The 23,392-nt window shown below is 42.2% G+C and overlaps 1 protein-coding gene across 1 annotated transcript in view; it reads right to left on the reverse strand.

Moving 5' to 3' along the window:
* Positions 1–4,056: 4,056 nt before the first annotated feature.
* Positions 4,057–23,392, reverse strand: part of LOC139480583 (HBS1-like protein) — a 41,125-nt gene continuing 21,789 nt past the window's right edge. Inside the window, exons 6-17 of the mRNA XM_071263724.1 lie at positions 21,519–21,876; positions 19,884–19,963; positions 18,051–18,210; positions 17,677–17,789; positions 17,089–17,205; positions 16,420–16,653; positions 15,520–15,693; positions 14,646–14,741; positions 14,355–14,458; positions 10,983–11,083; positions 8,324–8,468; positions 4,057–6,834 (exon numbers count right to left, since the gene is read on the reverse strand). Of these exons, the coding sequence (XP_071119825.1) occupies positions 6,802–6,834; positions 8,324–8,468; positions 10,983–11,083; positions 14,355–14,458; positions 14,646–14,741; positions 15,520–15,693; positions 16,420–16,653; positions 17,089–17,205; positions 17,677–17,789; positions 18,051–18,210; positions 19,884–19,963; positions 21,519–21,876 (1,715 nt within the window). The 3' untranslated portion in view covers positions 4,057–6,801. The remainder of the gene's footprint in view (positions 6,835–8,323; positions 8,469–10,982; positions 11,084–14,354; positions 14,459–14,645; positions 14,742–15,519; positions 15,694–16,419; positions 16,654–17,088; positions 17,206–17,676; positions 17,790–18,050; positions 18,211–19,883; positions 19,964–21,518; positions 21,877–23,392) is intronic.

Raw genomic sequence — 23,392 nt, forward strand, 5'->3', positions numbered from 1 at the left:
TGCTCTTTCCGCAGATACCATACTGTTAGATGTTTTCATCATTGGTCTTGCCGGAAAAAATCACTGAAAAGTTTAGATTTTTTTCATAACTTCAAATGGCTATAAAGGCATTATTTTAGTGTTTATATTTATTATAGGGATACTGTCGAATGCACACTTCCAAGAGCTCTCTAGGAAACATGGTATGGCTACCAGTGGAGGTCACTTAGCCAGCCCCAAATGCATTATAGTCAGAAATTGTTTGAACCGGATTTGGATGTTCAGAAGATATAAGAAAAGTCATTTTCAGAACAGTGTCCTGTTATTAATGTTTGGATGTACATGTATCATTTGTTTTTATTTGTTAAGTGACGTACTTTATATGAAATGCAGAAACAGTGATAGATAATCTCCTCAAAAGTTTTGTTACTTTTCCTCCATGGCAATCATTCTCCAACTACCCCTTCACTTGCAGCATGTGGGAATCGGATTAACTTGTCACCAGTTACCCATGGTTTCCAGTTGCCAGGTCTGTGTAGTCTCTTCAAACGCTATGTTGAAGTGGGGGACGTACGTAAATATAGAAAGGTGGTGAATAACCTTTTTTCGTGTGTTATTAAAGATATAATTTGCCAGTTCCACTTTCCATTGTGATTTGAAACCTCAGATTGACCAATCAGATTGGAATATTCACCCATGTCAAACTACATGGGGTTGCTCAGCTGTTCAATAATGATAGAACACTTTAATTGCAGCTAGATGTCGGATTATATAAGGCCAGTGGGAATAGCCAAAATATAGTTGTTACAATTGTTAAAGTTTTCAAAGCCAAACTTATACTATTATCCCATTTTTGCTGACTCAGATGTTGATTCAACAGTCGACTCTCGTTAATTTGACAACACAACTACATATTGTCTGTGAGATAACCAGATACAAGGTCCACTGAGGCTCCTCAGACACATTGTTGTACAAACCATCTGTTGGCAATTACCACCCACTGATAAACCCAGCAACTGATAAGCTCATCCACTCTTCCCTTGATAGGGCTAATTGCTTTACATTCACCTCAGTCATCATTGAACTATTGTTTGTGAGGAATTGTGTTGATCTCTTCTCCTCCCCCGAGATAAATAGTCATGACAGATAATTACGGTTCTTTGAGTTGCTGTAGTTAAGAGAGTCGACTGTTATTTATCCCTCTAGATGATTGTGCATTTGTATTTATTATAGTTGTTTAGTTCTGTGCAATGCTGTTCATTATAAAGACAGGACTCCAATGAAATTGTTAATGTTTTAGATTCTGTAAAAGTAGTATTTCAAAACTTTATCCTGTTTATCTTCGTACAGTTTCACATGCCCCCTATGACTTTCATTGTCAGCATTGTGATGTCCGACTCCCGTCTACTGGGTGGTTTCATGTCATTGTGTGTTATTCTGAGTAACCATGGTGATGGAGATGGTTGTAGACACTTTCTGTCTCGACAGGTGGGGGCCGATTGATTGACTGATGTTTTGTAGATATTTTCATATGTATTCTTTTACAGTATGAGAAGAAAAAATATTTTTGTTATTTTGTTTGCAGAAATGTATTGTCATAAATCATTGGTGCTTGTCCATCAGGAACAGATGCCATTGTCAGCACATAGTTTCCATTAGATACTGTTTACGAGGAAACATGTTTTAATTTGTTGACTTCACATCTCCAGCTATTTCACATATGCTCAAATATTTTACATCAATTTGTATATAATATCATAGATAAATAAAAGGGGAGTAGATTAGGGTGTTTTTGTTTTTGGAATACATGTTTTGTAAGTCAACACTTATTTTAACGTGAAATTGTCAGAAACATTTATCAGTGTTGGAATAGACTCTTGCTATGGAAGCAGGGGACAAAAATGCAAGTTCCTTGTGACTATGGAGTTAATGCCTGCAAATTAATGAAACGGTAAAGACGTTAATAGTTTTGAAGGACACTGACATACTTTCCTCTTGTTCACGGAGTCTGTCATGGAATATGAGAAAAACCCTCTGGAATATACCGTATTCACTCCTAATCATGTTGTCCTTATACACCAGACAGTAGAGCATGTTATGGACAGAGTGTCTGACTCAAACAGCTGTATGGGTACAAGATCTGTGTACATAGAGGCGACACCTACCTCGCAAAACTAACCTGATTTGATGGATGATTTGTCTCTCTTGAGAAGTCATGTGTCAGCATGCATTTGACTCAACACGACTTGCCAAACCCCTTTAAATATGTTTTTTAGTGCACTGAAGACTGGTCAGGTGTTGCTGAATAGCTCAGTACATTTTTCCTAATTATGTTTGAGGTACTGATGTCACATACTTAATACAAACTTACAACAGTGTTGTACATCAAGTATTGTCTCCAGTGTTGTAGCAAAGTATGCCACACATTTCTGTAAATATACTTGTACAGAGTTTAAGACTACACCCATGTCACAGCCTCTTAAAATGGTTATTGGTAATTTTAAAGGGACATAGCTACTATATCCAACGGACAACTTGTGTGCATTGGTCTCTGTTTTACAATGGAATATTGCCTGTCTCAGTGATTGGTTTTAATTAGGATGATAGAGTTATGTCCCTTTTCTGGTGGAGGTGCACTGGTTTGGGATGTAATAGAATGACAGTATGTGTTGGTGCAATGTCTAAAGTAATTGCCAGATTGTTGTTAATGGGTCAGCTTGTTGATAAATGCACGATTTCAAAGACTATATTTTGAGATTCTCATTGACTGTATGTATGTTTATGGTTAGTCATCTCAGAATTGAATAAAGCATTATCATTTGATTTTCTCATGTTGTTTCTCCGGTGATTGACATCATGAGCATCGATCCAAGCAGTTGGGATACAATGACAGTCATCAACCAAGTCAGCGAGTCTGACCACCCAGGCAGCAGGCAGGGTAACAAGTACCATTGTTCAAACATCATTTAGTATGATGTGTCTGGGGATTGAATCACAGACCTTCCACTCTCCTAACAGACGCTCTATCCGCTTCACCAGTCGGCCTCATCGAACCTGTTGTGTCACAGATTGACTCCACCACAACACGCTAGCTTCCAGCTATGTACAGTATTGTTGATTTTTCTATAATAAATTTCTCGATGGGTGGACCATTACACAACAGCAACTACCGAGGAGAAGCAGAAGAGGAATAATATGCTCGTAGCCTTCTGACACAGACGACCAACCTTTGAAGTCGGTAGACACAGACGACCAACCAATGAAGTCGGTAGACACAGGTGACCAACCATTGAAGTTGGTAGACACATGTGACCAACCATTGAAGTTGGTAGACACAGGTGACCAACCATTGAAGTGGGTAGACACATGTGACCAACCAATGAAGTTGGTAGACACATGTGACCAACCATTGAAGTCAGTAGACACATGTAACCAACCATTGAAGTTGGTAGACACAGGTGACCAACCAATGAAGTGGGTAGACATGTGACCAACCATTGAAGTTGGTAGACACAGGTGACCAACCAATGAAGTGGGTAGACACAGGTGACCAACCAATGAAGTGGGTAGACACAGGTGACCAACCAATGAAGTGGGTAGACACAGGTGACCAACCAATGAAGTGGGTAGACACATGTGACCAACCAATGAAGTGGGTAGACACAGGTGACCAGCCATTGAAGTCGGTCAGGGGACCAATCACTGATGTCAGCCAACACACACGACACTGATGTCAATCCTGGATCGACCATTTCCAATATGGCTGCTACATTATAGGACCAGAACTGTGTGAGGACTTTATAGACACCATTCCATTAATAAGACAAAATATTCAGCTTCAAAACACAACATCCCTAAGTCAAAATACACCCCTAATGTATCCTCCGTTCCTCCTCACGACATGCATAACTCCATGATGCACAGCAATGCATGTAATAGGGTGTGTAGCAGGTAAAACAACATTTTAAGGACTGTGAAATGACACAAATGAAAACGTCTTCAATGGTGAGGAAAAAAAAAAAATCGGCTAAACCTGGAGACTTGTACAAGATAGAGAAGCAACTAGTTCATGGAAATCTTTATTCCTTTGGAACAGTCAGACATGTTAAAACATAGAAACACATAGCCCTGGTTTGATGTACACAATGGGACAGGACACCCTCTACAAGATTGGTTTAACACACAGCTGCAGGATGTGAGCCCTGGTTTAACACACAGCTGCAGGGTCTACTGGTATAACACACAGCTGCAGGATGTGAGCCCTGGTTTAACACACAGCTGCAGGATGTGAGCCCTGGTTTAACACACAGCTGCAGGATACCCTCTACAAGATTGGTTTAACACACAGCTGCAGGATGTGAGCCCTGGTTTAACACACAGCTGCAGGGTGTGAGCCCTGGTATAACACACAGCTGCAGGATGTGAGCCCTGGTATAACACACAGCTGCAGGATGTGAGCCCTGGTTTAACACACAGCTGCAGGGTGTGAGCCCTGGTATAACACACAGCTGCAGGATGTGAGCCCTGGTTTAACACACAGCTGCAGGATGTGAGCCCTGGTTTAACACACTGCTGCAGGGTGTGAGCCCTGGTTTAACACACAGCTGCAGGATGTGAGCCCTGGTTTAACACACTGCTGCAGGATGTGAGCCCTGGTTTAACACACAGCTGCAGGGTGTGAGCCCTGGTTTAACACACAGCTGCAGGATGTGAGACCTGGTTTAACACACAGCTGCAGCACGTGAGACCTGGTTTAACACACTGCTGCAGGATGTGAGCCCTGGTTTAACACACTGTTGCAGGGTGTGAGCCCTGGTTTAACACACAGCTGCAGGATGTGAGACCTGGTTTAACACACAGCTGCAGGATGTGAGCCCTGGTTTAACACACAGCTGCAGGGTGTGAGTCCTGGTTTAACACACAGCTGCAGGGTGTGAGCCCTGGTTTAACACACAGCTGCAGGATGTGAGTCCTGGTTTAACACACAGCTGCAGGGTGTGAGCCCTGGTTTAACACACAGCTGCAGGATGTGAGTCCTTGTTTAACACAATGCTGCAGGATGTGAGCCCTGGTTTAACACTGCTGCAGGATGTGAGTCCTGCTTTGAGCACTTCACATTCAAACATGGTGTTGAGAAGAAAGTCACTGTCTCATTCATCACACTCAATGATTTTTCTTCTGTCAAGCATAATCCAATAATTGCTTTAACTTTCAATAACATAACTACATTCTTCAGTATATGCTCAGAATTCATTTCAACATTCAGCATCATAAATATAATAAGTTCCTTAACAAAACAATAAAACAGCCTCCACAGTATAAAACATCCCACACCTGGATCCCTGTGCACAGGAACACAGTCTCCTCAAATAACCCACGGCAAGGTACCTGCCTAAGATGTCAAATGTCAGCCTTCAAAACGTGCGCTAGTCCGCTAGCCTGAGACTCCTAACTTGTCCTGAGGACAAGTAAAACTCCAGTGAGTCCTCATTGACAAGTTGGTTGGTTGGTTGGTTGGTTGGTTGGTTGGTTGGTTTGTTTGTTTGTTGTTTAACGCCGCACTCACCAATATTCCAGCTATATGACGGCAGTCTGTAAATAATCGAGTCTGGACCAGACAATCCAGTGATTGATATCATGAGGATCGATCCACGCAATTGGGATCGATGACATGCATCAACCAAGTCATCTAGCCTGACCACCTGATCCCGTTAGTCGCCTTTTACGACAAGCATAGTCACCTTTTACGGCGAGCATGTGTTGCTGAAGATCTATTCTACCCCGGAATCTTCATTGACAAGTAGCATATAAGGGCAATAATTCTGAATTAGTATCAATTTTGATGCAAATTGAAATTAAATATGACCGACAGTAAATGTAAACTTTTTTGTCTCATCACGCAGGACTAGCTACAAACTCGAGACAACTGACATCATGTATCAACAAGCCCCTGGACTTGTCTGTAACAAAGCAAATATCTACAGAATGTGCTACTCACAAGAACAATAACGGAAACAAGCACTCCTAGGGATTTAGAACTTAGCCGTTACATCAGTTGTTCATTGCACAGTGAAATCTGGGGTACCCAGCCTGTCTGTGTAATCCACATTTTATGCTAAAATTACCTGATGTCATACATACGGAAACAGAACTGTGGGATACATGTGTTACCTGTAGATTTTTTGGGGGAAAGAAGTACATGTCTATATTATATATATATTAGCTTATGCAGTGATGTAGACGTCAAATCAACAGTTTTTAATCACAGCTTGTTATTGTGATTTGAAACCTCTGATTGACCAATGAGAATCAAGTATTTTCCATATTCATGGTAGAATTGATAATATATTATATTAGGATTATCAAGATCCGTGTAGACATAGCCCTACAGATCTGGGTTGACAATCTATCTTAGACAGGTTGCAGTGTATTTGCCGTGGTTCATCTAGAGCTGACTGAACACTCCATGCAGCGCTGACTGACATCAGCAGCTTCAATTATTCATGTTTTCCTGCTTCATCACATATCATGACACAGACGTGTGTTTGCCTCGGTACCCACCACCCCTCACACGGCTGCACTGAGCTCCGGTCGTCCTCGTACACTCACTGGAGAGCGGATTCATTCACCACTCTGCCATCATGCTGTCTTCTTCATCCGTCACCCGACATGGTTTTATGATTGGTTGGTTTTGATGGTCGCATTTCATGAACAAATTCATGCTTGAATCAAGCTATGTGCTTCCTCAACATTCCCTTCCAGCCAGATTTTGCATAAAAGTTCCAATAATTGCACCAAGTCATGAATATCTGGAAGACCTCATCACTGATCTTCTTTCATCTTTGGAGGCAAAATCTGAAACAGAAATATGACAGGAATGGAGGGAGTTGGGCCTAACTGCTACTTTGACCAATATGTCAGTGATGTATGGCTACTTTGACTAATATGTCTGTGATGTATTGCAACTTTGACTAATATGTCTGTGATGTATTGCTACTTTGACCAATATGTCAGTGATGTAGTGCTGCTTTGACCAATATGTCAGTGATGTATTGCTACTTTGACCAATATGTCAGTGATGTAGTGCTACTTTGACCAATATGTCTGTGATGTATTGCTACTTTGACTAATATGTCTGTGATGTATTGCTACTTTGACCAATATGTCAGTGATGTAGTGCTACTTTGACCAATATGTCAGTGATGTATTGCTACTTTGACCAATATGTCAGTGATGTATTCCTACTTTGACTAATATGTCAGTGATGTATTGCTACTTTGACCAATATGTCAGTGATGTATTCCTACTTTGACTAATATGTCTGTGATGTATTCCTACTTTGACTAATATGTCAGTGATGTATTCCTACTTTGACTAATATGTCTGTGATGTATTCCTACTTTGACTAATATGTCAGTGATGTATTCCTACTTTGACTAATATGTCTGTGATGTATTCCTACTTTGACTAATATGTCAGTGATGTAGTGCTACTTTGACTAATATGTCAGTGATGTATTGCTACTTTGACCAATATGTCAGTGATGTATTCCTACTTTGACCAATATGTCAGTGATGTATTGCTACTTTGACCAATATGTCAGTGATGTAGTGCTACTTTGACTAATATGTCTGTGATGTATTCCTACTTTGACTAATATGTCAGTGATGTATTCCTACTTTGACTAATATGTCTGTGATGTATTCCTACTTTGACTAATATGTCAGTGATGTATTCCTACTTTGACTAATATGTCTGTGATGTATTCCTACTTTGACTAATATGTCAGTGATGTAGTGCTACTTTGACTAATATGTCAGTGATGTATTGCTACTTTGACCAATATGTCAGTGATGTATTCCTACTTTGACCAATATGTCAGTGATGTATTGCTCCTTTGACCAATATGTCAGTGATGTATTGCTCCTTTGACCAATATGTCAGTGATGTATTGCTCCTTTGACCAATATGTCAGTGATGTATTGCTCCTTTGACCAATATGTCAGTGATGTATTGCTCCTTTGACCAATATGTCAGTGATGTATTCCTACTTTGACCAATATGTCAGTGATGTATTGCTACTTTGACTAATATGTCAGTGATATATTGCTGCTTTGACCAATATGTCAGTGATGTAGTGCTACTTTGACCAATATGTCAGTGATGTAGTGCTACTTTGACCAATATGTCAGTGATGTATTGCTACTTAAACCAATATTCTGCCTGGAATGACTTATTCAGTGTTTAAAGGACATTCACTCACTCATTAACACCCATCTAGAGCAAGGATTATAACCCAGATAAACCTGTCTCAACCTAACCAGGTCAGGAACAGTGACCGTACCTCCTCCACCAAGCCAGCAGCGATGGTTGCTCCGCCTGACCTCAACATGAACCTCCCCAAGTCCTTGAAGTCTTTGTATTCCTCCAGACATATGTTCCTCTCCAGTTCGATTTCCACCACTGCACTGGTGTTCTTCACCAGGCATCTGAAACATACTTCACAGGTGAACATATGTCTGACTTCACAGGTGAACATACGTCTGACTTCACAGGTGAACAAATGTCTTCCCTCTCTGATATATTCTACTTAAGCTCTCTTACACTAAGTTGCCATAAACTAATTTGCCATACACTAAAGCTCTCCTACACTAAGTTGCCATAAACTAAAGCTCTACTGAATTAAGTTGCCATACACAAAAGCTCTCCTACACTAAGTTGATGTACACTAATGCTCTCTTACAATAAGTTGCTATACACTAAAGCTCTCCTCCACTAAGTGCCATACACTAATGCTCTCCTACACTAAGTTGTTATCCACTAAAGATCTCTTACACAAAGTTGTCATACACTAAAGCTCTCCTCCACTAAGTTGCCATACACTAAAGCTCTCCTACGCTTAGTTGTCATACACTAAAGTTCTCTTACACAAAGTTGCCATACACTAATTCTCTCCTACGCTAAGTTGTCATACACTAAAGTTCTCTTACACAAAGTTGTCATACACTACGGCTCTCCTACACTAGGATGACGTACACTAAGTTGTCATACACTTAGGCTCTCCTACACCAAGTTGCCATACACAGAAAGTTCTCCGACACTAAATTGCCATACACTAAAGTTCTCCTACACTAAGTTGCCATACACTAAAGTTCTCCGACACTAAATTTCCATACACTTATGCTCTCCTACACTAAGTTTCATCCGCTAAAGTTCTCTTACACTAAGATGTCATACACTAAAGCTCTCCTCCACAAAGTTGCCATACACTAAAGCTCTCCCTCACTAAGATGACGTACACTAAGTTGTCATACACTAAAGTTCTCTTACACTAAGTTGTCATACACTACAGCTCTCCTCCACTAAGTTGCCATACACAACAGATCTCCTACACTAAGACGACGTACAGTAAGTTGTCATACACTAAAGTTCTCTTACACTAAGTTGTCATACACTACGGCTCTCCTCCACTAAGTTGCCATACACTAAAGTTCTCCGACACTAACTTCCCATTCACTAAAGCTCTCCCTCACTAAGATGGCGTACACTAAGTTGTCATAGGCTAAAGTTCTCTTACACTAAGTTGTCATACACTACGGCTCTCCTCCACTAAGTTGCCATACACTAAAGTTCTCCGACACTAACTTCCCATTCACTAAAGCTCTCCCTCACTAAGATGGCGTACACTAAGTTGTCATAGACTAAAGTTCTCTTACACTAAGTTGTCATACACTACGGCTCTCCTCCACTAAGTTGCCAAACACTAAAGCTCTCCTCCACTAAGATGACGTACACTAAGTTGTCATACACTACGGCTGTCCTCAACTAAGTTGCCATACACTAAAGCTCTCCTCCACTAAGATGACATACACTAAGTTGCCATACACGAAAGCTCTCTTACATTAAGTTGCCATAAACTAATTTGCCATACACTAAAGTTCTCCGACACTAAATTGCCATACACTAATGCTCTCCTACACTAAGTTGTCATCCACTAAAGTTCTCTTACACTAAGTTGTCATATACTCAAGTTCTCCCACACAACGTTGTCATACACTAAAGCCATCCTATACTAAGTTGCCATACACTTAAGCTCTCCTACACAAAGTTGCCATACACTAATGCTCTCCTACACTAAGTTGTCATCCACTAAAGTTCTCTTACACTAAGTTGTCATATACTAAAGTTCTCCCACACAACGTTGTCATACACTAAAGCCATCCTATACTAAGTTGCCATACACTTAAGCTCTCCTACACAAAGTTGCCATACACTAAGGCTCTCCTATACTAAGTTGCCATACACTAAAGCCATCCTACACTAAGTTGCCATACACTTAAGCTCTCCTACACAAAGTTGCCATACACTAAGGCTCTCCTACACTAAGTTGCCATACACTTAAACTCTCCTACACTAAGTTGCCATACACTAAGGCTCTCCTACACTAAGTTGCCATACACTAAGGCTCTCCTACACTAAGTTGCCATACACTTAAGCTCTCCTACACAAAGTTGCCATACACTAAGGCTCTCCTACACTAAGTTGCCATACACTAAAGTTCTCCTACACTAAGTTGCCATACACTAAAGCTCTCCTACATTAAGTTGCCATACACTAAAACTCTCCTACACTAAGTTGCCATACACTTAAGCTCTCCTACACTAAGTTGCCATACACTTAAGCTCTCCTACACTAAGTTGCCATACACTTAAGCTCTCCTACACTAAGTTGCCATACACTTAAGCTCTCCTACACTAAGTTGCCATACACTAAGGCTCTCCTACACTAAGTTGCCATACACTAAAGTTCTCCTACACTAAGTTGCCATACACTAAAGCTCTCCTACACTAAGTTGCCATACACTAAAGCTCTCCTACACTAAGTTGCCATAAACTAAAGCTCTCCTACACTAAGTTGCCATACACTAAAGCTCTCCTACACCAAGTTGACGTACACTAAAGCTCGTTGTCGTACAGTAAGTTGGCGTAGACTAAGCTTCTCACCTTGGCTTCTTCTTCACCACCTCGCCGGTACTCTTGTTGAGCTGAGCCACGAGGCGTCTTATCACAGCAGGCTCATTGACAGACTGGTAGTGGAACACCACCTGCCAACACATCATAGCATCAGTCACGTGTGTACATGGTGGGTAGCACAGTGTATAACGTGTTGAACACCATTGGTATGAGCTGGGTAGTCTGGTGTATAACGTGTTGAACACCATTGGTATGAGCTGGGTAGTCTGGTGTATAACATGTATGAACACCATTGGTATGAGCTGGGTAGTCTGGTGTTTAACGTGTATGAACACCATTGGTATGAGCTGGGTAGTCTGGTGTATAACGTGTATGAACACCATTGGTATGAGCCGGGTAGCTCCGTGTATAACGTGTATGAACACCATTGGTATGAGCTGGGTAGCCTGGTGTATAACGTGTATGAACACCATTGGTATGAGCTGGGTAGTCTGGTGTATAACGTGTTGAACACCATTGGTATGAGCTGGGTAGCTCTGTCTATAACGTGCATGAACACCATTGGTATGAGCTGGGTATCCTGGTGTATAACTTGTATGAACATCATTGGTATGAGCTGGGTAGTCTGGTGTATAACGTGTATGAACACCATTGGTATGAGCTGGCTAGTCTGGTGTATAACGTGTATGAACACCATTGGTATGAGCTGGGTAGCCTGGTGTATAACGTGTATGAACACCATTGGTATGAGCTGGGTAGTCTGGTGTATAACGTGTTGAACACCATTGGTATGAGCTGGGTAGTCTGGTGTATAACGTGTATGAACACCATTGGTATGAGCTGGGTAGCTCCGTGTATAACGTGTATGAACACCATTGGTATGAGCTGGGTAGACTGGTGTATAACGTGTATGAACACCATTGGTATGAGCTGGGTAGTCTGGTGTATAACGTGTTGAACACCATTGGTATGAGCTGGGTAGTCTGGTGTATAACATGTATGAACACCATTGGTATGAGCTGAGTAGCTCTGTCTATAACGTGTATGAACACCATTGGTATGAGCTGGGTAGTCTGGTGTATAACCTGTATGAACACCATTGGTATGAGCTGGGTAGCCTGGTGTATAACGTGTATGAACACCATTCGTATGAACTGGGTAGACTGGTGTATAACGTGTATGAACACCATTGGTATGAGCTGGGTAGATTGGTGTATAACGTGTATGAACACCATTGGTATGAGATGGGTAGTCTGGTGTATAACGTGTATGAACACCATTGGTATGAGCTGGGTAGGCTGGTGTATAACATGTATGAACACCATTGGTATGAGCTGGGTAGTCTGGTGTATAACGTGTATGAACACCATTGGTATGAGCTGGGTAGACTGGTGTATAACGTGTATGAACACCATTCGTATGAGCTGGGTAGACTGGTGTATAACGTGTATGAACACCATTGGTATGAGCTGGGTAGTCTGGTGTATAACATGTATGAACACCATTGGTATGAGCTGGGTAGCCTGGTGTATAACATGTATGAACACCATTGGTATGAGCTGGGTAGACAGGTGTATAACGTGTATGAACACCATTGGTATGAGCTGGGTAGTCTGGTGTATAACGTGTATGAACACCATTCGTATGAGCTGGGTAGACTGGTGTATAACGTGTATGAACACCATTGGTATGAGCTGGGTAGCTCCGTGTATAACGTGTATGAACACCATTGGTATGAGCTGGGTATCCTGGTGTATAACTTGTATGAACATCATTGGTTGAGCTGGGTAGTCTGGTGTATAACGTGTATGAACACCACTGGTATGAGCTGGGTAGCCTGGTGTATAACGTGTATGAACACCATTGGTATGAGCTGGGTAGATTGGTGTATAACGTGTATGAACACCATTGGTATGAGCTGGGTAGACTGGTGTATAAAGTGTATGAACACCATTGGTATGAGCTGGGTAGCTCTGTCTATAACGTGCATGAACACCATTGGTATAAGCTGGGTAGCCTGGTGTATAATGTGTATGAACACTATTGGTATGAGCTGGGTAGCCTGGTGTATAACGTGTATGAACACCATTGGTATGAGCTGGCTAGTCTGGTGTATAACGTGTATGAACACCATTGGTATGAGCTGGGTAGCCTGGTGTATAACATGTATGAACACCATTGGTATGAGCTGGGTAGTCTGGTGTATAACGTGTTGAACACCATTGGTATGAGCTGGGTAGTCTGGTGTATAACGTGTATGAACACCATTGGTATGAGCTGGGTAGCTCCGTGTATAACGTGTATGAACACCATTGGTATGAGCTGGGTAGACTGGTGTATAACGTGTATGAACACCATTGGTATGAGCTGGGTAGTCTGGTGTATAACGTGTTGAACACCATTGGTATGAGCTGGGTAGTCTGGTGTATAACATGTATGAACACCATTGGTATGAGCTGGGTAGCTCTGTCTATAACGTGTATGAACACCATTGGTATGAGCTGGGTAGTCTGGTGTATAACCTGTATGAACACCATTGGTATGAGCTGGGTAGCCTGGTGTATAACGTGTATGAACACCATTGGTATGAGCTGGCTAGTCTGGTGTATAACGTGTATGAACACCATTCGTATGAGCTGGGTAGACTGGTGTATATCGTGTATGAACACCATTCGTATGAGCTGGGTAGATTGGTGTATAACGTGTATGAACACCATTGGTATGAGATGGGTAGTCTGGTGTATAACGTGTATGAACACCATTGGTATGAGCTGGGTAGGCTGGTGTATAACATGTATGAACACCATTGGTATGAGCTGGGTAGTCTGGTGTATAACGTGTATGAACACCATTGGTATGAGCTGGGTAGACTGGTGTATAACGTGTATGAACACCATTGGTATGAGCTTGGTAGACTGGTGTATAACGTGTATGAACACCATTGGTATGAGCTGGGTAGCTCCGTGTATAACGTGTATGAACACCATTGGTATGAGCTGGGTATCCTGGTGTATAACTTGTATGAACATCATTGGTATGAGCTGGGTAGTCTGGTGTATAACGTGTATGAACACCATTGGTATGAGCTGGGTAGCTCTGTCTATAACGTGTATGAACACCATTGGTATAAGCTGGGTAGCCTGGTGTATAATGTGTATGAACACTATTGGTATGAGCTGGGTAGTCTGGTGTATAACGTGTATGAACACCATTGGTATGAGCTGGGTAGACTGGTGTATAACGTGTATGAACACCACTGGTATAAGCTGGGTAGCCTGGTGTATAACGTGTATGAACACCATTGGTATGAGCTGGGTAGCCTGGTGTATAACGTGTATGAACACCATTGGTATAAGCTGGGTAGCCTGGTGTATAACGTGTATGAGCACTATAAGTACGTACCGGGTACCCCCGTGTGATGGGCACCTCCAGGCTGAAGATAACGATCTTGGCACGGATTCGAGTCGAAAACTTGGCCGGGTTGGCAGGATCACACAACACACTCCCTGGAACAAAAGGGTCACTTGGATTTACTGAAATCACAAATAACACTGTAAACTGCTTCTAGCACATACCAATACTTACTTACATTGGCTCTAATCCATACCTTTATTTACATTGGTTCTAATATATACAAATATATTTACATTGGCTCTAATACATACCTATAATTGCATTCACTCCAATACATACCTATATTTACATTGGCTATGTCTATTCCACTGATCAAGATTGTCACATGGTCACCAGCAAATGCCACCTGAACTGGCATCTCATCTATAAACACATCTGGAACAAAGTGAAAGATACCTTTTAGTTGTATTGCTTGCATTTTATTGGGAGAAAAGGATGCAAATTTGACTTAAAAACCTTTGCATCACAAGCCAAATGTCTCAAGGCCAACATGGCAACCTCACCATTTCAAGGCCAACATGGCAACCTCACTAGTTCAAGGTCAACATGACAACCCTACTAGTTCAAGGTCAACATGGCAACCCCACCATTCCAGGACCAACATGGCAGCCCCACCATTTCATGGCCAACATGGCAACCCCGCCATTTCAAGGCCAACATGTCAACCCCACCATTTCATGGCCAACATGGCAACCCCACCATTTCATGGCCAACATGGCAACCCCACCATTTCAAGGCCAACATGGCAACCCCACCATTTCATGGCCAACATGGCAACCCCACCATTTCAAGGCCAAGATGGCAACCCCACCATTTCAAGGCCAACACGGCAACCTCACTAGTTCAAAGTCAACATGACAACCCAACCATTTCAAGGCCAACATGGCAGCCGCACCATTTCAAGGCCAACATGGCAACCCGATCATTCCAAGACCAACATGGCAACCCCACCATTTCATGGCCAACATGGCAACCCCACCATTTCAAGGCCAACATGGCATCCCCACCATTTCAAGGCCAACATGGCAACCCCACCATTTCACGGCTGTTTCAACCCTTGTCTCACCATCAATGTATTGTGAGCCTTGTAATACAAATACAGTACTATCGCTACAAGCCTTGTATTAACATTGAAAGAAGGCAAGGGCCTTACTTCTGACGGTGGCGGTGATGTTGCCGGGCATGACGACTGCTCTATCACCCGGCTGGGTGTAGCCCGAGCCTATTCTTCCCGAAATCCTGAAGCCGGTGCCCTGCCCTTTGAACACGTCCCCCACATTCAGACGGAACGGTTTGTCTATTGGTCGCTCCAGTGACTTAAACTTATCTGTAAGAGAGAGCAAATACAATCAAAACGTCCAGTTGTTTAGACTATTTCTTTGTCAAACATCTACCTAAATCAAAAAGAATGGGCTTCACACATTGTGTCTGGGACCAAACCTGGGCATTCAGCATGACAAGCAGGTCACTAGACTACTCCTACACCTGATGACTGTAGCTGACATGACCCATGAATTCATGTATCAATGTCCTTCATGACGCTAGGTTTACCAATAAGTCTCTACAGAACATACCACAGAGCACTGCCACAGAGTGTACATAAATAAACACCCTTGACATCAGAATTTCAAACAAATGTATAAAAGTATGTTTTGTTTTCTTTGTTTGTTGAATGCCCCACTAAGTAATATTTAAGCTGTATGACAGTGGTCTGTTAATAATCGAGTCTGGACCAGACGAGTGATTGATTTAATGTGCATTGAGACATGATGACAAGCATCAACCAAGTCAGCCTGACCACACGATCCCACTAGTTGCCTCTTACAACAAGCATGGGTTGCTGAAGACCAATTCCAACTGGGACCTTTACAGAGTATACAAGTATGTCGAGTAGTTAGGAGGCAAAAATGTGCGAAATACGCATCAGTCGAACGTTATATCTCCAAAGTAAGTAAGTTAGGATGCAGGATCACCTACCAATCTGCTCAGATAGCATTGAGATCTTTACAGAGTATAAAAGTATGTAGAGTAGTTAGGATGCAGGATCACCTACCAATCTGCTCGGATAGCGTCGGCCCCCTGTACCAGGCAGACAGCTTGGGCTCTCTCACTGTCTTGGTGAGATTCTCACCGCCAAGACCACTGCACGGCACAAACGACACGTCCCCTTCCCGGAAGCCAGCCTGCTTGAGGAACTGACCGATTTTCTTCACCACCTCATTATACCTCTCCTCCGACCAATCGACTGTGTCCATCTTGTTGACAGCCACTATTATTTGAGCAACACCTGGAGGGCAAGGAGAGACAACTCTAGTTTCATTCAAAAGTTTCTACAACTACAACAGAACCATTAATCATACAAATTGTTTAGAACAAAGAATTCTCTTAAGGTCATATATTTCCCCAACGTCAAACCTTATCTCTAACCCTTACTTGCAGTTTGATAACAGATCAACAATATAATTTGGTTGTTTGTTTGTTGTTTAACACTGCACCCAGCAATATTCCAGCTAAAAATCAAGTAATTGACGTCATGAGCATCGATCCAAGCTATTGGGATAGGATGACATCCATCTACCAATTCTGCGAGCCTGAGCACCCGATCCTGTTAGTTGCCTCTAACGACAACCATAGTCGCCTTTTATGGCGAGCATGGGTTGCTGAAGACATATTCTACCCCAGATTTTCATGGGTCTCAGCAATATGAATTATTGTCACGCACCCAGTGATCTGGCTAGTAAAGCATGTTCACGGGTTTGACCCCCGGTCTCAAAGCCAGTCTCGAACTCCCCCTTTGTGGCGTTGATGACTAAAATAGCAACATCCGCTTGGGCAGCTCCTGCAAGAAAAGAGGTCAAAATGTGTCAGGACAATCAACATGTGTCTGTCAAATTAAAATGCATCTGTAAGAATTATAATGTGTCTGTCGGAATTAAAATGTGTCTGTCAGAATTAAAATGTGTCAGGCAGACAGAATAAATATGTGTCAAAATGATTGATGACACAGAATTATAATGTCTTAGAGAGAATTTAAATGTTTTAGAGAGAATTAAAATGTCTTAGACAGAATCAAAATGCGTCAGGCAGACAGAACTATAATGTCTTAAACAGAATCAAAATGTGTCGGGCAGACAGAACTATAATGTCTTAGAATTAAAATGTGATGGACAGACTAACATAGTCGCAGACAGAATCAAAATGTATCAGGTAGAATCAACTGTCCACATATGTCCCAAACGTTCTGTTCTGGAACCGTGGTTAGAGTTCTTTCTGCCGAGATGATCAGTGAAGGAGAACCACGACTACTGACCGGTGATCATATTGGGAATGAAATCTTTGTGGCCTGGAGCGTCAAGGAGAGTCACAGTCTTCTTCGGTGTCTGAAACTTCGTCTGGGCCACATCCATGGTAACCCCACGAGTCCTGCCCAAAATATGGCCATGTTAGCTACTTCATCACTGCTGAGGCCACAACAAATTGATTATTTGTTTGCCAGAATGGCCTCAGAATTCAATTGATTGCTTATATATAGCTTTAGTCAATAACTACATAAAATACAAGAGATGAAATCTTGATGCTTGTGTATATTTATCATGATTATGAGTGATCATTTCTCAAAAAGCAAAACCCATAAGTTGGTTTCCTCTTGTGCAGGGATATGACCTGTTGGGTGGCGCCACCTACCTCTCCTCTTCCGTCTCGTCAAGCACCCACGCGAAGGCAAACGACCCCTTGCCAAGCTTCTTGGACTCCTGCTCATATTTATGCATGACCTTCCTGTGGACGGAACCCAGCTGGTACAGCAGGTGCCCCATCAGCGTACTCTTGCCCGCATCCACATGACCTGCAATACACATGTGTCACTGTGACCTGTAATACATGTGTCACTGTGACCTGCAATACACATGTGTCACTGTGACCTGCAATACACATGTGTCACTGTGACCTGCAATACACATGTGTCACTGTGACCTGCAATACACACGTGTCACTGTGACCTGCAATACACATGTGTCACTGTGACCTGTAATACATGTGTCACTGTGACCTGCAATACACATGTGTCACTGTGACCTGCAATACACATGTGTCACTGTGACCTGTAATACACATGTGTCACTGTGACCTGCAATACACATGTGTCACTGTGACCTGTAATACATGTGTCACTGTGACCTGCAATACACATGTGTCACTGTGACCTGCAATACACATGTGTCACTGTGACCTGCAATACACATGTGTCACTGTGACCTGTAATACATGTGTCCCTGTGACCTGCAATACACATGTGTCACTGTGACCTGTAATACATGTGTCACTGTGACCTGCAATACACATGTGTCACTGTGACCTGCAATACACATGTGTCACTGTGACCTGCAATACACGTGTCACTGTGACCTGCAATACACGTGTCACTGTGACCTGCAATACACATGTGTCACTGTGACCTGCAATACACGTGTCACTGTGACCTGCAATACACGTGTCACTGTGACCTGTAATACATGTGTCACAGTGACCTGCAATACACATGTGTCACTGTGACCTGCAATACACATGTGTCACTGTGACCTGCAATACACATGTGTCACTGTGACCTGCAATACACATGTGTCACTGTGACCTGCAATACACATTTGTCACTTTGACCATTCCAGGTTATATTGCTTACAATATAATTTCGACCTCACAGAACTTACAGAATAATCTCCCCTTCAGATCCTACAACATCTCACCCTCACAGAACTTACTGCACAATCTCACCCTCAGGATAATTTCACCCTCACAGAACTTACTACATAATCTCACATCACAGAACTTACTATATAATCTCACCATCACAGAACTTACTGCATAATCTCACCCTCACAGGATAATCTCACCCTCACAGAACATACAGGATAATCTCACCCTCAAAGAATGTACAGGATAATCTCACCCTCACAGAACTTACAATATAATCTTACCCTCACAGAAGTACAATATGATCTCAACCTCACAGGGTAATCTCACCCTCACAGAACCTACAGGATAATCTCACTCTCACAGAACATACAGGATAACCTCACCCTCGCAGAACGTACAGGATAATCTCACCCTCACAGAATGTACAGGATAATCTCACTTTCACAGAACGTACAGGATAATCTCACTCTCACAGAACCTACAGGATAATCTCACCCTCACAGAACTTACTGCATAATCTAACCCTCACAGAACTTTCTGCATAATCTCACCATCATAGAACGTACAGGATCATCTCACCCTCACAGAACTTAATGTATAATCTCACCCTCACAGAACGTACAGGATAATCTCACCCTCACAGAACTTACTGCATAATCTCACCCTCACAGGATAATCTCACCCTCACAGAACATACAGGATAATCTCACCCTCACAGAACATACAGGATAATCTCGCCCTCACAGAACATACAGGATAATCTCACCCTCACAGAACGTACAGGATACATCTCACCTTCACATAACGTAATATAATCTGACTCACCTATCACTACCAGGTTCAACAGCTCCAGGTCACCTTGACGTTTGGAATATTCTTCCTGTACATTTATTTTTTGTTTACTCCTGAAAAATTAGAAAGATCCCAATAAAGACAATATGTCAATAAGCGAAACACTATTACGTGCAATAGCTACAAGCTATCATGATCTATTCCCTGACAGACAGACAGACAGACACACAGCCACACAGCCACACACAGAAAGACAGACATACACACGCACAGACAGACATCATTATTATCACAGTAAATGCCACCCGTGAAGATCTGGAGTAGATTAGGTCTTCAGCAACCATACTTGTCATAACAGTTGACTATGCTTGTTGTTAGAGGCAACTAACAGGATCAGGTGGTCAGGCTCGATGCATGGATTGCAAGTTTTCGTTTGGACGGACGAACGGACAGACGGACGGATCCTTGGTATAATTATTAATATATTATACATTTATATACTGCACTTATGCAGGTACTAGTATCTGCTCAAATACGACAGTGACCAGTGACTACAATACTGTCAAATTAAATATTAAAGAGTGCTGTCTTTGAAGAAAACTATGCATATAATATGTTCTTATGGATATCTTAAGGGTCAGGGTATGTAAATGCACATGACTGCATATTCATGAATATTTAATTCTGGTGACCACGAATAACGAATTCAATTTAAGAATGGATACGGTTCGATTCACCGAATGGGCGAATGAATCGTAAGAGCCCTTCTCATCGCACACCTAAACAGTTATAAACGGCTTAGTCACAGGCCACATATCATCTTAAATATGGGTATGATCAAAGGTTCTTGTTTCTTTGTTGTTTAATGCCACAATATTCCAGCTAAATGATGGCGGTCTGTAAATAATCGAGTCTGGATCAGACAATTCAGTGATTGACATCAGGAGCATCGATCTATGCAATTGGGATACAATGACATACATCAACAAAGTCATCTAGCCTGACCACCTGATCCCGTTAGTCGCCTTTTACGACAAGCATAGTCACCTTTTACAGCAAGCAAAAAGGCCTATTCTAACTCAGACCTCCACTGATCTTATCAAAGGTACACATAGTACCTGTAGTTACCATGGTTACAGAGGAAATGCCACAGAGACACCAGATAACTAATAATGCATAGGGTCTGAACAATGTTACAGCATATCAAACTTCACACTGGTCACTGTTGGTACTTCAGTACGGTTGACGAAGGCTCCCTCTACATCCTTGTTGTCCACCTTTCTAGCAGACACGTAACATTTTGTAGCTAGAACACGCTGGGCTGGGACGATACACCAACTGTGCAATCCAGTACGTATCACGATACTTGTAAGTGCTCTCATATGTGGTGTGTAAGTCATCTTTTTCATAGACAGGATAGTAAAATATCTGGCACACTCACAATTTACAGTTGGCAGTCAATAATCCATAAAAATATTTACTTTTTAACTGCTAATTTTCACTGCTAATTAGTGTTTGGTGGGTGTAACAGCCATTAAAATGAACATCTAAGGTACGAATCGATGTTTTGTACTTAGTACTTAGATTGACACTTGTTTCGGGAAGTAAAATACAGCGATCCACCGATGCATCAGTGTATCATCCCACCACTAATAACATCTCACTTACTTAGACGATGACTTCGGTAAAGGCGGCCGATACGCTGGGTCTTTCTTAGGTGTAGGAAGACTGGAGGTAGAACTAGACGCCAGCGACGTGGATGATTCTACCGACATCGTCTCAGACGTACTCGCCGCGGCCCCGCCTTGGCCACCAGTCACATTATCACAGCTTGTGGCCACCTGGGGGGCAAGTCTGTCATCACTCTTGGTTGACGTGGCAACCACAGGTTCAAAACCTCTAACAGGTTCCTTCTTGGGAGTGACAGTTACCTTCGAAATTGAATTGGTTGCACTTCCAATGGAATTCTGGGATTTGAAAAATGATGGTGGATCTTTCAGGATGGGTACGTCTGTACTTGTGATGCCTGCAATACAACCAAGCATCACCACGTGATTACAGCGGGAAATATGAGTGAGTGAGTGAGTGAGTGAGTGAGTGTGAGAAGGTGAGTGAGTGAGTGAGAGTGTGAGGTGAGTGAGTGTGAGAAGGTGAGTGAGTGAGTGAGTGAGAGTGAGGATGGGTGGTGAGTGAGTGGGTGAGAGTGAGTGAGTGAGTGAGTGAGTGAGTGAGTGAGTGAGTGAGTGAGTGAGTGAGTGAGTGAGACAGATTTAGGTTTTGCACTGCTTCTGGCAATAGTGTAGTATCATCACAGCAGACAAGAACTGGGCCCACTTGCACAAAGCGGTCTTAGCGCTAAGATTATCGTAAGCCTATGTTGAATGAGTGAGTGAGTTGGGTTTAACGCCGCTTTTAACAGTATTCCAGTTATATCACGGCATGTCAGCTTAATGTGGGAGGAAAGCCCGAAGTGATGCAGGTCTCAGACGTTTACCACTTCGGTGAAACCCACGAGCACGGGTATGGTGCTGACAAACCTAGAAACATAATTGGGGCGAAACCAGAATTCGAACCCACAATCAAAGGTTTGTGGCATGCCCAAGGGACGCAACTCTGCACAGCGAATCGTGGCGCCTTAAGACGACTTGGACACCCATGCTCCCTCGTCAGTTTGTGAGATCGCAATATGCTATAAATAGAACAAGAATAAATAGAGTTACCTCCTATAATGGCAGAAGTAGCATAGCGCCACCAAGGACGTGGTGGCTGAGAACTTGCTGACTAACTGTTACATCTATTAACCATCCCTTCATTAAAAATTGTTTTATTTTTTTAAATTGCTGTTTTCTTTATTAAAGTTTGTGAGATAACAAAAAATAAATGTATGAAGAAAGAGATTTTAGCATGTTTAGAGCCATATTTCAGTTACTATTTGATGTGATCTATCCTGATACCTATCAGTAGTATCGTCAGTCCAGATCATGATATGAATCGTATCGCAAGATACCAGACGATACACAGCTCTAAAACACATGTCAGAAATATTCCGGAGGGATATATAGGAGGTCCATCAGAAATGACAGATATGAAAGACGTCTGCCATAAGTAAGTGCATGGAGACAGATGAAACTTGTAATTACTAGCAATGGGGTTGGACACAATTCATAGTGTATTCCACATAATCATGCTGGTTGACTGTTGGATTGGCATTCTAGAAGTTGGTAAGGAAATAAGAAAACATACTTTATGGATAAAAACCACAAGTCATTATCCATACTTGTATGTTTTCGAACATAGTCATTATTGTCTGAATTTGGGTAAAATATATTACTGGTTGGCATCTCTGATTAGGCAAGTTGGAACCATTGCAGAAACATGCGGACCAAAGATGTACATGGGTCAAAAGACAAAAAGAGCCAATTTTCCACACACGGCACAATGCAGTGACTGTGCTCAGCAACAAAACCAGGAAGCAGCCTGAATCCAGACAGGCACATGTCCATTAGTGCATCCATACATGAATTCTGTCATTCTACATGACA

This window comes from Haliotis cracherodii, unplaced genomic scaffold (genome assembly GCF_022045235.1).
Source record: "Haliotis cracherodii isolate W230 unplaced genomic scaffold, xgHalCrac1.p SCAF_4, whole genome shotgun sequence".
Lineage (NCBI taxonomy): Eukaryota > Metazoa > Mollusca > Gastropoda > Lepetellida > Haliotidae > Haliotis > Haliotis cracherodii.